This window comes from Ambystoma mexicanum, chromosome 9 (assembly GCF_040938575.1).
Source record: "Ambystoma mexicanum isolate Mex_15411 chromosome 9, UKY_AmexF1_1, whole genome shotgun sequence".
NCBI lineage: Eukaryota > Metazoa > Chordata > Amphibia > Caudata > Ambystomatidae > Ambystoma > Ambystoma mexicanum.
The window spans coordinates 990,658,590-990,681,674 of NC_090931.1; the positions used below are offsets into that span (position 1 = coordinate 990,658,590).

A 23,085-nucleotide genomic window follows, 5' to 3' on the forward strand; every position below is an offset into this window, starting at 1 on the left:
ACTGAGGGTTTGCTACTGGGTCAGAGCAAGTCTACGGACTGTGGCCAGTAGCTTGCAAATTGAAATCCTTCACGCAGTATGACACACAAGCTCAATTTATACATTGAACACACGTGTGAAATGCACCAGCCCTCGTTTAATCGAATGGGTTTGGGCTCACACCAAGTGTGGCTAAGGCAATAAGCAGAGTTCTCCCAGCCAGGGGTTAACTGTTCTGTTGCCAAACACTTCACTTGATGCCTGCCTGGTTACTAAAGCACCACAACAATGCAGAACCCGTATAGACAGACCTATGAACCTGGGTACACTCAATAGACGCCTACAACAACTGAAACTGGAGTGATTGGCAAACTCCACAGCATGCAAACTCACAAGGGGGCATAGAACTTTGTATGTTGACCTCCTCCATAACACCTAGGTCCACACACACTCCACTCCCCACCCTACCTGAGACTAGATGATCTGCTTCCCCACTCTTTCCTCCCCTGTTTGCTTATAGAACCTTTGCCGCCAAGTCATCTCTTCTCTCCATCCCCCGCTGCTAGCTGCTAGCTGCCCGCTCCCTTGTCTCTATGCCTCCCTTACCATGTCCTTCCCTCTATGATTGGGAGGTCTCGAGAGGATAGCTCAGCGGCAACATGATCGCCTTGGAAGCAAGACGACACGTAGCAACACAGGTTCGATCCCCGGGTCCGCACTTAGAAACCTCTGGCTATTAAGCGCGTTATAAATAACCTATCATATCATATCATTGTAAAGCACTCAGTTGCATCCTGCGCTCAATAAGTACCCTAATAATATCAATTATAAGCAGAAACTGCCCATAATCGCACCACATATTCTGGGGGATCCTGAGCTAGAGCTCCGAGGTGTGATCTTGATCATCCATTACCACAAACTCCAGAGGACCACACAAACTCTCAGGCTGCACACCCAAGTGTCCTCAATATCATGGATTCCTCGGGATCCGCTATATCGATACTGATGAAACCACACTTTCTCTCTTTGCGTATTTTCATGCTCTTGCATCATGGTGGGGTCTTGGTACTTCCATCATATTTGTCACTGGCCTTAGGTCAATGATGCACATAACTTGTTGTCTATGGAGCTTCTCAGAGCCTCCTCATTGCAGTGATAACCTACGGATAAACCTTGGGGTACAAAAACTACTCGGGGATTTTGAAATCCTCAAGCCAGAGAATGTTAGTGGCAACATGTTTGTATCATAGGAAAGCATCACCTCAGCACATCATAGTGCCTTGGTGCAACCTTGATTTGATGTGACAGGGCTGCCTTGCATGCATGAAATGGAACCATTGGATGAAATTGCCTGTTTGTAGTAAGGAATGCACCGGATAGGACGGACGCTTTCTATTAGTAAGTTAGCAAACTCCACTCCTGTCCATTCGTGAATAAGTATTAGGAACAGTGAAAATGGCCAACAATGATCCTTCATTTTTTCCACAATATTTATAAGAGATTGGTTCCCCCTACAAACCAACTAGAGCAGCACATTCTGCCTTCATTCTTGCAGCCAAAGTTACTTAGAATCCAACATATTCTCACATCTCGTCAATTCGGAAACTACGAGATGGATGTCAGTTGGCTGTTGCCCTAATTGTATGATGTTGCAATTGATATAGTGCAGACTGCACCAGGAACCAGTAAGGTTATTGCTCACTTTTCCTTCTCGCGCTAGTGGTCGAAGAGTCGTGAGAACGTATCACGAGGCCCACCATAGAGTATAATCTTCTCGTATCACTTCCTGAAGTATCACTTCCTGAGGCCCACCATAGAGTATAATCTTCTCGTATCACTTCCTGGGGTATCTCTTCCTGAGGCCCACCATAGAGTATAATCGTCTCGTATCACTTCCTGAGGTATCACTTCCTGAGGCCCACCATAGAGTATAATCTTCTCGTATCACTTCCTGAGGTATCTCTTCCTGAGGCCCACCATAGAGTATAATCGTCTTGTATCACTTCCTGAGGTATCACTTCCTGAGGCCCACCATAGAGTATAATCTTCTCGTATCACTTCCTGGGGTATCTCTTCCTGAGGCCCACCATAGAGTATAATCGTCTCGTATCACTTCCTGAGGTATCACTTCCTGAGGCCCACCATAGAGTATAATCTTCTCGTATCACTTCCTGAGGTATTACTTCCTGAGGCCCACCATAGAGTATAATCTTCTCGTATCACTGCCTGAGGTATCACTTCCTGAGGCCCACCATAGAGTATAATCTTCTCGTATCACTTCCTGAGGCCCACCATAGAGTATAATCTTCTCGTATCACTTCCTGAGGTATGACTTCCTGAGGCCCACCATGGAGTATAATCTTCTTTTCACCTTCATGGTCCCAGTGCTAGCAAAAGGTTGCTCTATACCGCTAGTGTTGCAAGGTGTCATTTTATTTCCTCTCACTACTGAAGCCTGATTCAAATGTGTACGCCCTACCTTGTGTGACGTGCAGCACACTTCCAAAAGTTTCCTTGCCTGTGGGTTGGACTGTGTTCCTCTTTGAATAATTTAATGGCACGCAGGAGGGCTTCAGTCTCCTACTTCCCTCTTTCTGCGGTTATGCACAGTCGGCAGATACGGATCATGCCTGCCATTCACAGTGACGTTTTAATATAAATGAAACCAAAATATGGGCAGAGCCTCCTGATAAACGGGCGTGTCGGGGCGGGAGAGGGAGGGCCAAAAAACTGTTAAAGAATTGAAAATCCCCATTTTTCATAGTAGTTGAAAAACGTACAGTGCTAAAAGTTGCTTTACTGAGGGAACAGCTTCCCCGGCCTGGGCATTCCCCTGGGGGTTTAGCAGGGGTGACTAGCCTCGTGGTTCAGCCATTGTTTTCTCCATCAGGGTTGTGCTTGCTTTTCTCCGGAGCTCCCATGCATGGGACCACCAGATGTTTTGTGAAAGGGAACACGTACATAGTCAAATAGGGATACCCAGCCTTTGTGTGCCGATTGGTAACTTCGCACATCTGATGTTAACCTAGAAAGGGGCCTCTGATGCCTGCAAATATATATGAATACCTGAAACATTGGCTTTTCCTTTAGCGAATTCTAGTCTTCAAAGATTAGGTCGTTTCCATTCTGGACTCTCTGGGGGCCAAAGGAAACACAGCTGCATTCACTAGCCGGATGTCTCCTTTTAATCATATTTTACATTCGCTGAAAAAAAGAATAACCTCAGTAAAAGACCTTAAGTAGTTAAATTGAACATTTAAGAAGGTGAAAAGGCAGATTGGTGCAAAGCTTTTGGGGAAGCACACATACCAAGGTTAAAGGGCGACTTAGAATCCAGCACTTTTTGCTCGTTTAAGCAAGAAATGTAACGGCGTGGAAGGGCAGCATATAACGGAAGTGTAACCCGCGAGCCTCGCTCATGTTTCAATGATCCCCTTTTTATAAACCAATGGGATGTTTTGCATGTCTTTGGGCCACGGCGGAAACACCTCTGATTTGCTGTGCATCCAGGTTGGGAACGTTGAGTTTAACTGTTCTAATGTTTGCCGATGTTTCACAAAGTTTGATTGAGAGTCCGTGCTGTAGGACCAGCGTGTTCAAGCCACTGTGACTTATCTATGTTCTCAGGCCACTGACTGTGCCCAATGGACCCAGACAGTGGGCAGGTTTTACCTGGATGTCACCTCCGGGTTTTTATTTAGACACATTTTTTGTAAACATTAATGCTTGTGGACATTGCCTTAGTCTAAGGACCACCAGTCTCTTCTCTATCCCTTCACCCTAGATAGGCGGCCCACCACCAGGGCTCCCTCTAGGAATAGTCCATCTCTAAGGGGTCAGTTTATAATGGTTGGAGTGTCGTACAGGCTAGTTGTCAGCATATTTGAATGGCATGGTGGACCTGTACTTTGTATGTGTTTAATACCTGGTATGACCCAAATACAAACCTGCTCTCCAGCATACAACAGTAAGAACAGCATCCTCACAATGGGTTTAACCACTTTCAGAAATATGGCTCCTAAGCCCACACTTTTGCTTTCAAGAGTAACCTGAAAACAGATGAAGGACTGTGGATGACTGAACGTGGAGCTTGTGAACCAGTGCTTGTGGATTTCACGCAGGTATTGTTTACAACGAATGCTGCATTTAAGCAACTCGTTGTCACTTTGGCAGGTGACTGACAACCAGTTTCTCTTAAAATGTTCCTTCTGATCCAACCTGGCAAGCTACTGCCGGAGTGAGTGAGTGGGTAAGCGGGCGCGATGATTTATATAGCTCACATGGCAGATTATACTCCTCTTGGTTCTATGCATCTAGTAGTAGGGCGGGCAACCTCATTTAGCAGTTTAAGAGAAGTAAGTAGAAGTAGGTGCGTTCCAGAATGGAGAGCTAGAGAGAGCAGAGGTTTGTCCAGATGTTGAGGTCAGAAGTCTCGAAACCGTGTTCCTCTACAGGAGGAGCAGCCAAAACTAGGACTGGAGACCAGAAGTTGATCGGAAGACCTGAGGCTCTGAATGGTGGGATCATAGCGATACATTTTGATGCTTTGGTATTAGGGGTCAGAGCTCGGGAAGAATTTGAGGACAAGGCATAGGAACTTCAAGATGATTCGCTTTTGGACGTGTAGGTTTTGTAGTGATGCCCGTGTAACAGAGATGCAGTTTTGGAAAGTGCAATGACAAAGGGCATGACTGCGTTCTGAAAAGCCTCCCATTTAAGACGCAATCTGTTTCTTCGCAAGTCACGACAACCCTCTCATCACTGTTTTTGGCTGCCTTGATGTGACACAGGGGTCTGTATTATGATAGGTTATTTATAGCGCGGTTAATACCCAGAGGTTTCTAAGAGTGGACCCGGCCGTCTTGCTTCCAAGGCGAGCGTGTTGCCCCTGAGCTATCCTCCCGAGGCTCGTTGGAGAAGGTTATGTACCCTCGTGATCTTCTCATCATCTTCCACTAAAAAATGTCTGGGGCCCTTCACACATACATGTGCCCCCATTAGCACCAACAGAAGTCCTTCCAAATATTAAGGTCATCACAAAATGCAAAGTAACACAAGGAGAGATTGTTCTGTAGCACCACTTATTCTCTGACAGGTCCTAAAGTTACAGAGCAGTGCTATCTTCTTTTCCATGTGTTTCAGCAAATCGGGTGGAAGTTGAAGGTCATGCCCCAAGATGCAAGGCCAGACCTGAAAACATGACATATAGTCACGCCATGGGAGTCTCCCGCTGGCCTATCTCTGCCCCTTATTACTAGACACTGCAAGATTCCACCCCTGGTTTTGGGCCAAGCTATCCAAAGCACTCGCTGGTGCTGCAAGTCACAAGCCTACTTGGTCTGAGTCACAAGTTCAACCGTTCTGGAGCCCCTCTATTCGAGCCGCAGCCTGGGCCTGGGATTGTGCTTTCCCTGGCCCAGGCCAGGAACAGTTCCCACGGGAACCACCACCCCCACCCACCAGGCTAACTGGTTAGGGAGGGGCACTACATCTGGAAAATAAAATTGATCATAACAGGAGATGGGCTACACCCTGAGTTTTTACCTTATTAACCTGACACAGCCAAAACAGGGACCCCACTTTATTTCAAAAACACATATTCCCGTATTAAACATTTACTCCTAATTTGCTAATTTGCACCTGGTGTGAGTTCCTTCTAAACGGAGATCTGCTCTGTCAGCCCACTCTTCTTCGGAGGGGTCACAGGGAGACCCACAAGGTGAGACTGAAGAAACAGACCCCCTTCCTAATTCCTGATACCACCCACTGAAGCGTGTGGTCAGAGGAGGGCCTCCTTGGGTTCCCACACCTCCCTAGGCTGCCTCACACAGGCCGCCACGTCCTCCTTTCCTCACAACAGAGTGCCTCCCCTCTAAACCCTTTAATTTCAACTCAAAATCTTACACCTTCTTAATATTTCAGCTGCTTAGATTTCCCCCAGATACCTTCCCCACACTACAATTCTCCTATATAACATTCCTTAACATTCCTTTTCTATACCTTACATTCCCCACAATACAATTCTCCTACATAGCATTCCTTTTCTATACCTTACCTTCCCCACACTGCAATTCCCCTACATTACATTCCTTTTCTATACCTTACCTTCCCCACACTACAATTCCCCTACATAACATTCATTTTCTATACCTTACCTTCAATTCCCCTACATAACATTCCTTTTCTATACCTTAAATTCTGTTATAACTATAAACACACTTTTAACTATAAACATAAATAAACAAATGTCAAACACAACATATACACATTATGTCATGGCGGGGGTGACTGCTGCAGTCTGTTACCCCCTTTAGTACCTTCATGCGTCTGCCCTTCGGGTGGCTGCCGGAAGCTGGGGAAAAATGTGTCCTTGATGAAACTGGGGCCTTGTCCCCACAACTCTGTTCTTCTGGGTGGCCCTGTCCACCACATGGGATCACCCGGCACGCAGCACGTGGCCAACGCTCTTTATGCATTCTTGTGTGGCCCCCTGCGTGAGTGGGGCTCTGCCACACCACTGCTGTGTCCAGGGCCTCCAGTTCTTCCTGGTGGGGCCCCTGTGGCTACTTTGTCATCAAAGGTCACCGGACAGCCCTATACATTTTGATGGAGATTATTTATAATCTGGTAACATAACCCGTGCTACCATAACTTGCTCTGTTCTGATTAGCATTTAAAACATGCACCACCGCCATTTGCATAGTCTCCAGGTGCTCTGGCGGCTCCGGAATACTCTGATAGGGTGTTTGGTGTCTTCGGATGAGTGGGAAAATGCAAGCTTGCTGTGGTCTTGTGTTGATGTGTGCAGGCCTGAAATATCCTTGGCTCTGCGTGCATCTACGTTTCTAAGTGTTTTGTGTTGAGAGCATCAAGCGCTTTGTGTACAGACGGGAGCCCTTGTGTTCCTATAGTGCCAGGTTGCATTGGCCGGCACGGAGGTGATATGTGATTTGGTTGTAGAGGGCGGTATGTTGTTTTTTGCCTTTGGTAAGAGAGGTATTAACTGGTGAGAGATGCACAGTGTGTTTGTTGCACATCCCACTTTGGTTTGGGAGGGAGTGCCATAGATGTAATGAAAGCGGCCCTGGATTTTGAGGTGTGGTTTCCCCCCTTGACAGGCCTATGGGCAGGCGAGTCGCATTGCCGCATTAGCACGCGCCTCTTACCCTTACTGCGCATTTGCAGCTCAGTGTGTATGGACCTTTGCGGGTGTGAGATTTGGCATATCCTGACTGTTACTGTACGCGTACTGATCCAGGACACTATCAGTTGATGCTTGTTCATTGTGCCGCCAAACCCCCTGCGCTGTCACTCAAGAGCTATCCATCGGTACCTTCTGTCAGCGGGCAGAACCAGACCGCGCCTCTTCTGCAAATCTCATTTTGGCAACGTCTTGTCGCAAAGCATTGCCATTGCCCTCTGCCAGTGAGGGTGGTTCATTGTATTGGCCTCGACGGGGAGGATGCTGGACATGCTGATAAAAGCCTAGAGTTAGTCGATCCATGCAGAGAGAGCGCCTCGGAATCGCTTCACATCACAGCCTTAGGTTATTTTTTTTAAACATGACAGGTGTAGATGCCTCCAGTAACATAATTAAGGGGTCCGTTCTCAACCATTTGTACTTTTTCCTTTTGCACATTCCTAGTTGTTTTGTTAACAGTTTTTAATTGAGCTGAATGGAATTGAATTTTATTTGCCGTTCGTTTTTAGTTTGGGCTATTAGGTGGCAACGCCATCAATAAGCCTGAACTATTACATTAGAATACAGATAGGGAGAAATGGCACACGAGGAGAGACACACAGGTTTAAGGTGTTGTTTGGTTATTTGCCTGCCCATGGACTGCCCATGGCCATGCAAATCCCTTTGGCCATTCCTGCTCCTCTCCCGGCCAAGCCACCTCTTCTTGGGAACTCTTTGAGCTTGCTTTAAACAAGCCTTACCATCAATCTTTGCACTCAAAGTGCTTGCCAGTGTGTTTTCAAAGCAGTGTTCTAAGAGTTAATGAACACGCTGCTGGTGTAATAATAATGTCTTGACCAGGTCTACCTTCAGCCACTCTAACTATCATTGATTTGACGCTTTTCTTTTTGTGATGTTATTTTATGGATCATGTTTCTGCCAATTACTAATATTGCACTTCACTTTGGATAAAAGTGCTATATACATGCTGCAATTAGTAGTGGAAGAGGGCCTTAGGACACCGCCCTATTCAGTTGAGTAACCTGGATCACATTCCATACTGAGACAGAAGAGTGCCCGGCGTGCCCCTTCTCTCTTCTGCATGGTCACTTCTTTCCAAACAGGATGCAGGCCACCATGGGCCTGAGACACTTTACACTGGGTGAATACCGTTGCCCCCACACGTGTAGGTTTGTTTTCTATCAAAATGGTTGCCTTGTTGCCAGATGTTGCCATGGTGTCCTAATTGATAGCGCGCAAGTTGTCCGGGGAGGAGCAGCATGCCAGGTAAGTCCCTTGGGATTAGAGGCAGGGTCACATAGCCGCGTTCTGCACCTTGCTGTGCTGTGCAGATGCAAAATCATTGCTTTGAAGGGCTCCTGCTGGCGGGGGGTCTGGGGCATCTCAATGCGCATCCTTGGGTCCCGGATGCACGTGCGTGCAAATGCAGCAGGACTTGCGGTCATTCCCGTGAAGCTCGTCTCCCCATTTGGCTGGACAGGCACCAGGGAATGCCAGCCCCCCCCCCCTCACTTCGCAGGGACCTTTGCGAGTCGTGGAGTTGGGGGATGACATCGGTGCATGTGAGCCCACAGTTCTGCCGTTGATTTGTAGAGCTCACAATAGGTGCAGATGTCACGTTTCATTACAGACCCAGAGAGTGAAAGCAATCGCTCCTGTCCAGGCTATGGAGCCAATCCCTCTGCTTTAAAGCTAGGCGACGCTTATCAGATGTACATGGTCCTGGTTATCAGAGCCTGCAAGATCTGCTTAGAGGTGCAGTTTAATGTGAGACTATAAGATACCCCTCTGTAAGAGAACATTTCCTATTTTGCAAGCAAGTAAAAAGTGACCACGACTTCACAAAGGCACTAGTGTGTTAGCTGCCTGCAACACGCCTGCTGTCCTGCTCTCGAGGTGCAGCCAGGAAGCGAACTGCAGCCTCCCAGCACATGAGGCATGAGGCCGATTGCAGGGGTTACTGCCGGGAATATGAGGGCTCCAGGAAGAGAAGTCAGCATAAGGACTGCTCTTGCCGGGTTTCCAAATAGCATCTGGCGACATCTCTTATTGTTCCTTTAAAACACCATTCCATTTTTTCTCACAAAGAAGGGTCCACTCTTTGATTGATGCGCTCATTAAATCAAAGTCCCCCCCCCCCCCACATCATTGGCCAAATCCATACATGGGCTGGATGGCGCTAGATTGGGGCATACAATTGCACATGTTTATGCAAATACAAGCAATGTTAGTATGCGGGTACGCGCAATCGAGCAAAGGCAACTAAACCATGAACACTCAATTGTAAAATAATGGAGAGCACAGAGACACATTTGTATTTGAAAGCAATTGACACCTTGTTCATGTATTGTTGCTTACTGGGGCAGCATGCCCATGCATGTTGAAGGCCACAGGCCAGGCGTGTTGTCTGCACCTGCTTTACCACCCCCCCCCTGTCCCCGCAATGGTTGCGTGTGAAGCTGCTTTCCAACTCTTTCCATCGCTGTTTTAGGGATTTGGATGACATCAGAATGTAAGTGCTGAGTGCGGTCTAGCCACGGGAAGTATGCACTCATGTTTATAAATGGCTTGTGTTTTCTAGGCGGAGATACTCAGCATGCTCAGTCACAGGAACATCATTCAGTTTTATGGAGCCGTCCTTGAACCCCCGAACTACTGCATTGTTACAGGTGAGTGACTATAGAAAGGTACAGAAAGAACTCACCCGCACAGCACATTCATCACACACAATACACAAGCAGTTGTGTATGGAAACAATATAACATATCGAACATCTACTGTTGAATAACCATAGATGGAAAAAAGTTGACAAAGTTATAGTAATGGATGTTACGTGGATGGGTCTAAGGAACTTTGATGAAGATGTGTGGTTAATTTGTGTCAGATTTTAAAGGTTTGTAAAAACCAATAAAATTAAAAAAAAAAAAAAAAAAGAACATCTACTGTTTCTGATCACACGCCTTCAAACAGTGCCACTGTCCGTTACAGGGGACCTCAGTTTATAGCATAAGGAAGACGTCATCATTTCAGAATGTACACGGTAATCTTCAGAATACATATGCAGTTCCCAGTAGTTGCCGATTCTAGAAATGTCTTCATTGTGGGGTAATGGATGACAAGTATTGCCTTGAGCCATTGCTAAAATGTGACTCCACTGGCCGCTTCCCCTGACTAAGCTTGGCTGAAGGCCTCGCTCCATCTGGTGTGCCCAGCTACGGTCACACCAATGTGCAGCTCCTCCCATACACTCTGCTGTCATAGTATGGTCTCAATGTCCCCAGGTGAGTGCTTGTACAAGCAACTGTAACTGGGTAGAGCGCAAGCTCAGTGATTGCCAGATTTACGTATTCTGATGGTAACGGCGCCCTGGCATCGTCTTTGGAAATCTCTAAACTGCAGGGAGGCGGCACTATATGGCGCTTAGCTATGGGGCTCTTATCTAAACCCGACTATCAATTTTTGGGGGGACAAGAGATTTGAGTGCAGCAAAAAGTGCTCCAGATACCCGGCTTCACCTCGAAACAAATCTCAGAAACACCGTCGATGAGAGAGAGAGTAAACCCGCCCTTCTTGATGGGACGCCCCTCTGGGCATCTCATGGCCATCTTCAGTACAAAGGGGCGCTGCTAGGTCGTTTGGCGCCATAGGGCGGGCTTCCTGGGTACATGCGCATAAAAACACTCTGACCCCCCTGGACGTGATGCACTTTGGGCAGAAGCAAGATTGCATTCATGTAAGGGCATCCGCCAAAAGCTGCATGGAACTGCAATGCCCTGGGCCCGCAAGAGGGAAGGTGGACATGAGCGGTACCTGGATCTTGGCATCCACATTGTTCTCGTTCTCTCTATGCCAGGGCTCTCTCTAGTACCCTCCCCCTGGCACATTTTAAACGCTCTTGGGATGACGTAAATCACATCCTTTGGCAGCAGTCTTTCACTTTTTTCTTCTTCGGTCCTGATTATGTGGCAGTTCACCAATCATATCTAAAACCTATAGTGAGAAGTAACCAAATACGCACGGTTTCCAAAGCTTCCCTAATTTGCAAGTCAACTGAAGATAGAGGCACGGTTCATGCCATATCGCGATATCTCCACCGATCATGGTTATGGAGGGAGAAGAAGCGTGGCCCGGCAACTATGGACACTCTGTAGCGATGGATCTTTCATCCTTCCTTTGATTGCCACTGCTTTGCATTTAATCATGATCATTGCTCTACACCCTTTTGGGGGATTTAGTGTATGTCATGTAACACATGTTATTTACATTATTGATGTGCTGTTAGACCTAATGTCAAATAAAGCTGTTTGTCTCAAGTAAGTAAGTGCTGCAGATTGGCACACCATGCACACAGTCTCCCTCTGCTCTCATTACACTTTCAGGGCAGAGGTGGCGAGCAATAGCAAGAGTTATGGACCCGGCAGCCTGAATTATCAAAGGCAAGGGTGACTATGGAGGGTTCTGGGGGCATAACTCCCAGGTTGCCCATTTGCCCTGAGCACTAGACCACAAGGCCGGGCCTGGTGTGACATGTGACCATTACTTTCACGAGCGCCATCTCGCTAAAGAGACTAAAGGGTTCAAAACAGAAGACACAACCTGTGCAGGGAGACATTGGGGTCCGTGCAGCTGATAGTGCCAGCGGCTGTAAGGTAGCTCGGAAGTCGTGGGAGTAATGTGTGGGAACCACAGAGGGTCTGAAGGCACCTAGAGGGGGCATGGGCAAATGTGTACCTGTATCATAGTTGCTCATTTTGCTCCCCTGGAGCTGCTGATAATTGTGACGGGCACTGCATATTTGCAAATGCTTTCCTCTGGGGAAGGTTAGGGTCTGTAAATGTTCACTTTCTTCTTAGAAAGGAACCGCCCAATTGTTCCCTGACACCGGGTCCATGGTTAAGATTTGTTCCCGATACACCGCCTCATTGTGTGTGTTACAGTTGCTGTGCTTTATAACAAGCTACTTTTCTTTAGTTTGACTTAAGTTATTGTGCTCAAACTGGGCAGAATGAAGTGCGTTTAAGTGAGAAGGGAGGGGTAAACAAAACGTTCTGTTTAACTGAGGTGGATAATTGAACATAATCAATGAGACTTTGGGGTTTGCAAAAGGGTGTGAGATAATGTATACTTCGAACTGCCACATACATGTTGCTTTTCTTAACTTGTATCTATTGCAATTGTGTATTATTTTGGACAAATGTATTACTATAACCTCTGTAATCTGTAACATTTGTATGGCTGTAACTTCTGTAACTGTAACATTTGCAACCGTTGGCAATGCGCCCAGATACCTACGGGTTAAGGTGCGCTTTAGAAATCAATAAACTAACAAACGAACAAACAAAGGATATCCATGAAAACCTGCAATTGCACCTTGATTTACACCTGGCTTTAGGGACACACAAAAGTAAAGACTGTCAGAAGCAACTGTCTGAGAGAATGTATGCAGGGACGGTCCTATTTTCAGGAGCCTTTGGTGCAAGGTCATGCAAGCATTCTACGACCACACCTAAGATCTTAAAGAAGTTCATGCATCTGAATGGGAGCCAATGAATTGATTATCTAAAAGATGAAATTAGTTATCTCTTGCTAACACAAACATAAGGTGAGCAGCAGCATTTCGTCCCAGCAGGTATAGTTGCTGTTGGTAGTTAAGAGTGCCAGCATGTAAGGCAGTGCCCTAGCCAGGTTTTGAATTACCCAGGGCTCCCAAACCAGCTGCACAATTCTCCCTTGGGCGGTAAGGGAAGGTTAAATGAAAATCCTGGAGCCTAAAAAAGATGTCTTAACTACCTTCCCAATGTACGGAGGTAGGTCTAAACCTGCCTGCCAGTATACTCCAAGAGTGTTATCCTTCCCAGAATAAGCCTGCGGCAGGGCAAATATAGTTGGAGATGGGTGTATCTAAGTGCTTCTAAGACGATGTTTTGGCTCTTATAGGATTACGCCAATCTTTGATAGACTTAGCTTTCGTCCCCTGTGAATCATCCACTGTCTGATCTAATCTAGGCAAGGAGCTGCTTTGTAAAAATCTTTGTTTCCGTTCACACTAAGGCACAGGTGAATGCCATGGGTGAGAGCATGGTATACCAGATCATATTGGAGAATAATTGACAACAGAAGCAAATGTAAATAATGAATAGTACAGGCGACAGAGGGGAACCTTGTGGGACTCCACAACTGACAGCAACAGGAGCCAAGCGGAAAATAACCTAACCTTACCCTTTAGACTCTATTGTTCAAAACAGATTGAAACCAAAGGATATCTTTGCCAGATTAATTGTGACATCAAAATTTATTCCAAAATATTGCGATCATGGTTCAGGTGGTGGGTGCTTTTTGAGGCACACTTGTTCGTGGTTGTACTGGTTTGTTATGCAGCATTCATACCTTAGCATGTAGTTTACTTGTGGCTGCTTTTCTTGTGCAAACTTACAATTTGTCGTATTGCTACCTTGGTGTTTCTTTATACGTTCACTGGATTACTTGCATATGAACTGTTTTAGGTGCTCTGGTAGATTGTAAAGAGATGGGGTGGCTAAGGGTAGCGGGAAGATATGTAAAATGCAAGATTGCTCTGCTGTTGTGCTGATGCTTTCAGACCGGAGGTGTCCTGAACTCTGCTTCTGAATCTGTTTATTAGAGTTCTGTGCCCAGACAGGAGTATCATGAGCCTGTGGTGCTAGGACTCATAGCTTAGGGCTGTGGTGTGTATGTTGGTTGTAGAGATGTAGTGTTTTTGTTCTTTGGTATCTGTTGGGATGGTTATTCAGTGACTGTGTGTGAGTTACTTAGTAGGTTGCGTGTAATGTGCTTAAGCAAAGTTGTTGTGAGTATTAGTGGGAGGAAGTTAGTGGAGGGCCACCATGGACAGCATGGAGCATCCACCTGGTGTGGCCACGGCATTGTCACAGTTGGGATGGCCTTGTGAGGAGCTATTTTGAGGTACTCTAGTGTGCTCTGGTATCTCTGACTTTGGTCAGTGTGCAGTCCTTGTTGACAGCGGAAGAACACGGGGAGGCATGGAAGACACAGGATGCAGACAACACTGTTTGCCAGATAGACTGCGGGTGAGAATAGTTCATGAAGAGATTTGAGAGTAGGGATTCCAGATGTGGCAGAGTACTGGTGGCCTTCGTAGGAACACCTAGCAGCATGCTACCAGGTCAAGGTGAGATATCTAGGAGGCAGGGATGCACATTGCATTGGGTATTGGGAGCGAAAGCATGGTAGGGTATGTGCTGAGTTGCAGAAACGACTGTTTATGTGATGGGGTGAGCTGCTAGGGCCTGGATTGGTCCGTCTTCTATCAGATACGCTTCGCAGAGGGTGGGCGGAGTGGGATCCTTCATGCCCGCCTTTCCCACCTAGGCGCAGTACTGCACTCATGAAGGTGTCACAGATGCCTACCTTAAAAGGCCCCTTGGGAATAATATCAGGGATTTCTGTGCAAGAAGTAAAACTCAAATCTTGGGCAATTTCGGTAGACTCCGGAAGCCACCAGGAACATAATACTGCCACGTTACCCAGCCACCCACTAAACCCACTGCAAACTGCACTGTGAAAGTATGGCCCGCAGGATACTTGGCATAGCACTTTGAGACCCTAGCGCCAAACCCAGAGGGAGCAACAAAGAAGTTCCTGAACTAACAACCCGAAAGAATTGGACAATTATAGGCCTTGCGGTCGGGTAGAGTTGCATCCAGGAGCCATGACTCACCGGCTAGTGCACGCAGAACTCTGCAGAGGTGCGAATTGCTTTGGGCACGGGACAGCACAGAGCAAAATCACACTAGGGTACACATTTCCATGGCACAACAAGGAGCAGAGTGACAGTAAGGGCACACGCTGAGCTGGTACATCAGGGAGAACAATCTCTGTAGGGCACACATTGCTGTGGGACACCATAGAGCAAAGTTGTATCTTAAACCACTCTGCTTCTTTCTCAATAATAATAATAATAATTCACATTTATATAGCGCCACGAACCCGCAGGCATCTGAACACTGCTCATTATTACCCACCGTGTGTGGTACTCATGTATCAACCTTGGAAGGATGAAAGGCTGACTCTAGCCCTGCTGGGCTTCGAACCTGCGTCGGCGGGCTCTGCATGGATGTCAAAGCGAGCGCTCTACTCACTCTGCTATCTGACCAGCTTAAGAGTCATTGTTGACTGTTAAGCCATTGCTAGCACCAGGTGAGTCAGGCAATGCTTACGAGCTACGTGCCAGTCCTCTCACTCCTTGAAAATGATCCTCGAATCAAACATATCTTGTCACGTGGCTGCTTTGAATCGGAACAGAGAGGAATCCGTTGAGTGTAAAGGTGCGAACATTGGACCTTTATTGCACCGCCTGCAGACCTACCAGCCCATAACTGGTTGTTCTCCAGCATGGGGTCTGGCATGGATTCACATGCTCATGAATATTCCCCGTCGTCAGGCTGGGAATCCTCGGTAAAGAAAAAACCAGTATCAGTTTCGTTTCTGATCTGTCTTTCGTAGTAATAACCAATCACTGGTCTCTGCGTCATACTGACCACAGCCAATGACTGCCCTCTACCTAAGCACCGCCTCTGGCAGCCATCTTCAGATTTTTACCGCACGTTCATGTGTTGGGATCCTCGTGCTATTGCTCTCGAGCGTTAGTGCTAATTTTTCGCGCTTTTTCACAAAAACTTCGATTCTTTCGGTCAAAAGAGCCTCAAGCTCCACCGATCCTACATCCGATCAACGGGGACCCGTGTCGGATTCATCTGTGCCCCTCAAGGGTGAAGATTTCGTCGAGCTACACTTCGGAGGACTCCAGAAGCTTCTCAGGCCCGGTCTCGGAGATGGCCCAGGAGAAGGGAAGCTCGACGCCCGGAAAGCTGTTCAGGGCCTGCCCTGGATGCCAGCTGCAGAACGTCTTCAAGGAGGACGAACACTCTTTCTGCCTTTACTGCCTTCATGGGGACAAGACGCACGTGGAGAAGGACTGTGCGTTTTGCGGCAACATGTCGGAACGGACCATGAAGGACCGCCATCAACGTCTCGCCAGCTGGCTGGAGGGTAAGAGCCCGTCTGGCGAGAAGAAGAAGAAATCTGAGCGGTCTTCTAAGACCTTTGAGGGCGCCCCGGCGACGGGGGCCCAACATAAGGCCAAGCACCGCGAGTCCGCTGGCACCGGGAGCGCCGAACGGTCGGGCTCTACGGGCGCCAGGCAGGGCGCACCCTCCCCGGCACCATCAACCACGAGCCAACGCTCTGGGTCGGGTAAGAGGAAGGCCGAGCACCCGGCGAAGCTCCTGGAGAGACCCCGGTCGAGCTCTAAGGCAGAGGAGGAGCGTGGCAGTGCCCCCTCCCTCAAGGATAAGGCGGTGAGCGCACCTAAGGTGGTGAAGGCCTTGATCCATTCGACCAAGCCCTCTATCGAAACGGTCGCGGCGGCCCTGGCCCAGCCTGTGGAGGCTGCACCAGTGGTGGCGGCCTCGGGGCCCAGAATCTCCCTGCCTCCTCGGAGGGAGTCTTCTTTCGTGCCCATCGATAGGACCCCCGTGAAACCCTCCGTGGGGAAGAAGGGGGGGCAGGGCGTCGTCGTAGATTCGGCCTCAACCTCAGAAGAGGAACTGATCGAGGTCTTAAGCCACGGCCTAGGCGTGGAACAAGACCAGCCCGTCGGAATGGGCCCCGACGCAGGTGACGACGACGACATCGTCGAGGATACCGACGGGGCCCCTGCTCGCCCGTCGGATTCCCCTCTGCCAGCGCCGCAAGACAACTCAGCGGCCATTTTGTTGGCTATACAGTCCTTATGCTCCGAGATAAGGACGAGACTACCGTTACCGACGGAGGAACCTCTCCCGTCGGGGGATCCAGAACCGGGACCTTCTGGTGTTCCCCCTACCAAGAAAAGAAGGATTCATCCACCGCCTCCTTTTCAACCGTCGCGCCCCGTCCAGCCCTCCTCCCCGTCCACCCGAGGGGATGATACGGGGACTGACACGGCAGCGACGGGTACGGACGACGAGGCATACGACGAGGATTTTCCGTCGTCGCCTCCCACCAGGGCTTCTCCGCCCGACGAGATTGGATCGTTCCACTCAATGATCGCCAGGGCATCCGAGCTTTTCCAACTCTGCCCTGAGGAGAAGAAAAAGGAAGGCTTCCTTTACCAACGGCGCGAGACCAAGAGGAAGACGGTCCTCGCAGTGCCTCTGTTGGACGACATTTGGGATGAGGGCCTTTCCCTCCTCAAGAACCCTTCCACGACGCCAGCGAGAAGAGACCGGTACAAGAAAAAGTACCGGGTCCCGGACTCGGCCCCCCTATGCCTCCGGGCGCAGCCTACCCCGGACTCCGTCGTCTCCGCGGCAGCCAGGAAGAAAGCGGGGGGGGGTGCGGCCTCCACGTCGACTTCCCCGCCGGACGGCGAGGGAAAGAAATTGGATGCCATGGGACGCAGAGTCATCTCGTCGGCGGCGACGACGATTAAAGCGGCCAACGCCTTGGCTATCGTGGCCCGCTACGACAGGGAACTCTGGTACAAGATAGCTCCCCTGCTGGATTTTCTGCCGGACGACAAGAGGGCGGAGGCCCTTGAGATCCTGCAGGAAGGTGAGGTGGCCTCGGACCACGCCATCACCGTGGCGACGGACATCGCCGACACTGGGTTCCGCCAGATGGGCAACGGCGTTTGCCTTCGACGTCGCGGATGGCTCAAGGCTACGGACTTTCGGCAGGACGTCCAGACCAGGGTCCTGGACATGCCCTTCGACGGGAACAACCTGTTTGGGAAGACAGTGGACGATTCCCTTCAGGCCATCAAGGCGGATACTGAGACGGCCCGGGCCCTTGGAGTACTGCAGCAACGGCGGACGCCCTTTCGGAGCGGCGGAGGCAAGGGCGCCTCCAAAGGTTCCGGCGGCGGTTTCGCTTCCTACCGTCAAGCGGCCCGCTCGTCGTCGCAAGAGGCCTACAGAGGACGAGGCAAGTCTGGCGGACCCCGCCGTCGTCGCCAAGGAGGCCAAGGCGGCAAGGCCGCGTCCAAGCAGGATTGAACCGGCCGTGGGGTCGGGCCCCCACCGAAGCACCCCGGTGGGAGGCCGGCTGGCGGGCTTCGTCAGCGTGTGGGAGTCCATCTCCACCGACCGTTGGGTGCTGGACGCCCTGGCCCGGGGCCACGCGCTCGAGTTTCAAAGAAGGTGCCCGCGCGTCCCCCCCGTGGCCAGGAAAGAACTTCACGTCCCTCAACTTCTCCTGGAGGTAAAGGCGATGCTCAGAAAGGGCGCCATCGAACGCGTCCCAAAGAGGCTTCGGGGCTCCGGAGTCTACTCGCGTTACTTCCTCGTGAAGAAGAAGACGGGAGGATGGCGCCCCATCCTGGACCTGCGACGCCTGAACAAGTTCATCAAGGCGCAGAAGTTCCGGATGGTCACCCTCCAGCACGTCCTGGGTCAGCTGGAGGAAGGAGACTTCCTATCGTCGTTGGATTTGGAGGATGCCTACTTCCACATTCCCATCCTAAAGGGGCACCGAAAATTCCTCAGATTCGTGGTCCAAGGGCGTCATTACCAGTTCAAAGCCCTTCCCTTCGGACTGCGGTCGGCACCCAGGGTTTTCACCAACTGCCTCGCACCGGTGGCGGCGCAGCTGCGCCGCGAGGGGATTCACGTCTACCCCTACCTGGACGACTGGCTCATCCGCGCCAAGACGAGGGAGCTCGCCGTGGTCCACACGGCAAGGACCGTCCAACTCCTCACGGACCTGGGATTCTCCGTGAACTACGCCAAATCCCACCTGGTGCCCGCGCAAGTCGCACTGTTTCTGGGAGCGAGGCTCGACACAGTGTCCCTTCTGGCCTCCCCGTCGGAGGAGAGGACCAGGACCATCCTGGGCAAGGTGCAACGGATGTTGGTGGCCGACGCGGCCAAGGTGAGGTCCATCAAGTCCCTCCTCGGGATGATGTCTTCCTGCATCTACCTCATTCCCATGTGCAGGCTCCGGATGCGCCCGTTGCAAGAGTTCCTGGATGCGCGCTGGATCCAGACGACGGGCAGCTTCGAGGAAAGGATCAAGCTCGACGAGAGTTTCCGACGAGCGATACGGTGGTGGGGCACCCGCGCGCATCTGACGGCGGGCATGGACTTCCAGACCCCAGCCCACCAGGTGACTGTGACCACGGATGCCTCCCTAGAAGGGTGGGGAGCGCACACCGAAAATCTGCACGCAAGGGGACTCTGGCTCCCGACGGAGAAGTCCCTGCATATCAACGTCCTGGAGCTCCGTGCAGTGTTTTGGGCCCTCAGGTCCTTCCTTCCGTCCCTCAAGGGCAAGGTGGTGAGGATCTTCACCGACAACACCACCACCATGTTTTACATCAGGAAACAGGGCGGAACCAGGTCCCCAGCGCTGTCCAAGGAGGCGCAGGACCTGTGGCATTGGGCCGTCGCCCAAGGGATTCTTCTGGTGCCGTTTCATCTGGCAGGGATAAAAAACACCATCGCCGACTCACTCAGCAGGGAGCTGCGCTCGTGCCACGAGTGGGAACTACGGCAGGATCTGGTGGATCGCCTCTTCCGACGGTGGGGCACACCCCAGATCGACCTGTTCGCGACGGCGACGAACACCAAGTGCCGGAGGTTCGCCAGCAGGTTTCCCCAGACGAGGAGCATGGGCGATGCTTTCTCGTTCCCCTGGGAGGGCCTGTTCCTCTACGCGTTCCCTCCCTTGCCTCTGCTAATCCGGCTCGTCAACCAGCTCAAGAGGTCACGGTGCAGGATGATCCTCGTCGCACCTGCGTGGCCGAGGCAGATATGGTTCCCGGACCTTCTGGACTTGTCGGCGTCCCCGCCAATCAAGCTGCCGGCGGACGCGGATCTACTCTCCAGGGAAGGAGGCGCCATCCTCCACCACGACCCGAAGTCGCTGAACTTGCAGGCCTGGCTCCTGCAGCGCTAGAGTTTGGAGGATACGACATACCGGCCGATTGCAGAGAGGTTCTTGCAAAGGCCAGGGCGTCCTCGACTCTTAAATGCTACGGACACAAATGGAAGAGGTTTTCTGTCTGGTGCCACGCACAGAAGATTAACCCTCTACGGATTACGGCTCCCCAAGTGCTGCCGTACCTGCTGACGCTGGCCAAAGCTGGACTGGCACACGCGTCCATCAAGATTCATCTTGCTGCGATCTCCCGATACACCAGAACCACGGGCCGGACGTCCTTGTGGTCTCATCGTCTGGTGAAAGAGTTCATGAAGGGACTGTTCAGATCGTTCCCGCCGGTGAAGGCTCCGGCCCCGGCGTGGGAGCTCAACGTGGTGCTGACCAAACTCATGGGACCTCCGTTCGAGCCTCTACACTCGGCCCCGTTGAAGTTTCTATCGTGGAAAACAGCTTTTCTCGTGGCCATCACCTCCGCACGACGAGTGGGAGAGATCCAGGCCCTTTCTTGCAAGGCCCCGTACTTGACTTTCCACGACACGAGGGTAGTGCTCAGGACGCACCCCTCCTTCATGCCCAAGGTACCGTCGGACTTTCATCTCAACGAACCCTTGGTGTTACCTGTGTTCTTCCCGTCGCCTTCGTCGCCGGCTGAGAGGACTTTGCACTCGCTGGATGTAGCTAGAGCGCTGAAGTTCTACGTGGACCGCACGAAAGGTTTTCGGAAGACGTCACAACTCTTTGTGAACTTTGGACCTGTCAATCAGGGGAAGGCTCTCTCGAAGGCTTCCATCTCCAGATGGCTCTCCGGCTGTATCATGTACTGTCACCGGTTGGCAAACCGACCGCTGCCTGGCCGTCCGAGAGCCCATTCCACCAGAGCGATCGCAGCTACCACGGCGTTCCTATCTGGTGTGCCCCTGCTGGACATATGCAGGGCTGCTACGTGGAGGTCGACGCACACCTTCACGAAATTCTACTGCGTCGACCGGGATTCCAGGGAGGAGTCCAGGGTCGGCCAAGCAGTGCTGCGCAACCTGTTCGCCTGAGGTGAGCCTGGTGAGGAGGTAAGATGCTTAATGTTGAGTTGATGTGATGCTTAATGTTGAGCCTTTGCCACCTCCCGTGGTTGTGCATGTGTGTACTGCTATGTATTCTTTATTCATGAGCATGTGAATCCATGCCAGACCCCATGCTGGAGAAGGAACAAGTTACTTACCTGTAACTGTTGTTCTCCAGCATGGGTCTGGCATGGATTCACATGCGAACCCTCCCGCCTACCCCTCTGCGGCTCTTCACTTGGTCATACTGCCACTTCACGTGCTTCCAAATCTGAAGATGGCTGCCAGAGGCGGTGCTTAGGTAGAGGGCAGTCATTGGCTGTGGTCAGTATGACGCAGAGACCAGTGATTGGTTATTACTACGAAAGACAGATCAGAAACGAAACTGATACTGGTTTTTTCTTTACCGAGGATTCCCAGCCTGACGACGGGGAATATTCATGAGCATGTGAATCCATGCCAGACCCATGCTGGAGAACAACAGTTACAGGTAAGTAACTTGTTCCTTATATATTCTTCGGCGCTGAAGTGAAGCCCGGTTATCAGAACACGGGCAGGAAAGGGTACACACTGCACTGGCGCTTGACTACGCAGTGTCCCAAATGATCTTGTTTCATTGGTGTAGGCTTCCAGTGACGCAGTTTAGGGCGAACAAATAATTACAGGTGCGTAAACAACTTTAGTTTGTTAGGGGGACAGCAGCATGCCCATGTTATGCAAGTCCACATTTGGGCTGACCTGTGAGGAAGAGGAACCTTTACTTCTGCGTTCTCTCACATTTCATCCATCCCAAGCCAAGAAGGTGCACTTCTACGTTACAAGCCTTCCTTGTTTGTTTAGTTACGTGGAGGAGACTTTCCCGTCGGTGTTCGTTGAGAGAATCGGTGTACGGGACTCCCAAAGGTTTGCTAGATGATTTTATTAATCTCCGTAAAAAGAGTGCCCCTCATTCACAACCTCACCTCGCCTGTCTTCAGACCATTAAAAGGAAGTGTAAAAGGTCTCATGGCACATGCAAGGTGAACCTGTGAAGCACATGTGTGAATCATAGACAGTCAGACGTTCTCCATGACAAAGGTTCTTGGTCTCAGGGAACGTTGCCCCTCCTCAGGTTACGTGCCCACACCGACAGTTGTGAGAAGCCTGCATCTGGCGTAAAAAGCAACAGTCAAACAACTCTCCCTAACAGGAGCTCTAAGTACCAGACTCTAAATGCTGATTGAGTAAACTAATTATTCTGGGGGCGGAGATGAGCCGAGGTACATTGCCTCTCCTGCCCTTTATTTATTGGTTATTTGCAAAGCGCCTATACATCAAATGGTGTTTAAAGGCGCCACAAGACAAAGGGGGTGGAGGGGCAGGGAAGAAAACAAGAATAAAGGTCCTGCTGGGTCTTGTGCCTTTCGGATCATACAAGTGCAGTAACAAGAAGTGCACAGGGGAGTAGAGTGGGGGGAGATGTGCCGGTCAGGGCGGAAGGGATAATGCTGGGTCGGGAGGGAAGTGCGGGGAAGAGTGGTGGCATACAGTGGCTGGGGGAGGGGAGGAAGAGGGACCCTTGGACTAGGCAAGTGCTAAGGAGAGGCCAGGTGGGCAAGTGCCAGGGGATGCCGGGAGTGCAGGGAGTGAGGACCACGCGCTAAGTGCGAGGACGGAGCTGGACCAGGCCAGGGATGCACACCCCGCCAGGCTAGTCAGGGAAAGAGGGCCCGGGAGGGCAAGTGCAGGTTGGGAGGGTGGTCACAGAGAATTGGCGAGGAGGGCCTGGTGCCCTGTAGGACACAAGGGACCTAGGGAGCCAGTTGACACGGCAGAGGTGGGCATTAGCAGGGGAGGTGGAGAGGGAGGGAAGAAGAGAAAAGGAGGGTTTTGAGTAGCTTCCAGTACTTAAGGAGATATGGCTCAAGCCTGAGAGGAACGCCATGT

General features: G+C 50.5%; 1 protein-coding gene across 4 annotated transcripts in view; it reads left to right on the forward strand.

The window, feature by feature from the left end:
• MAP3K20 (mitogen-activated protein kinase kinase kinase 20) overlaps positions 1-23,085 on the forward strand; it is a 1,515,864-nt gene that overhangs the window by 310,815 nt on the left and 1,181,964 nt on the right. For all 4 annotated transcript variants that reach the window (XM_069616229.1, XM_069616231.1, XM_069616232.1 and 1 more), the window contains exon 3: positions 9,762-9,849. In XM_069616229.1, the coding sequence (XP_069472330.1) occupies positions 9,762-9,849 (88 nt within the window). The remainder of the gene's footprint in view (positions 1-9,761; positions 9,850-23,085) is intronic.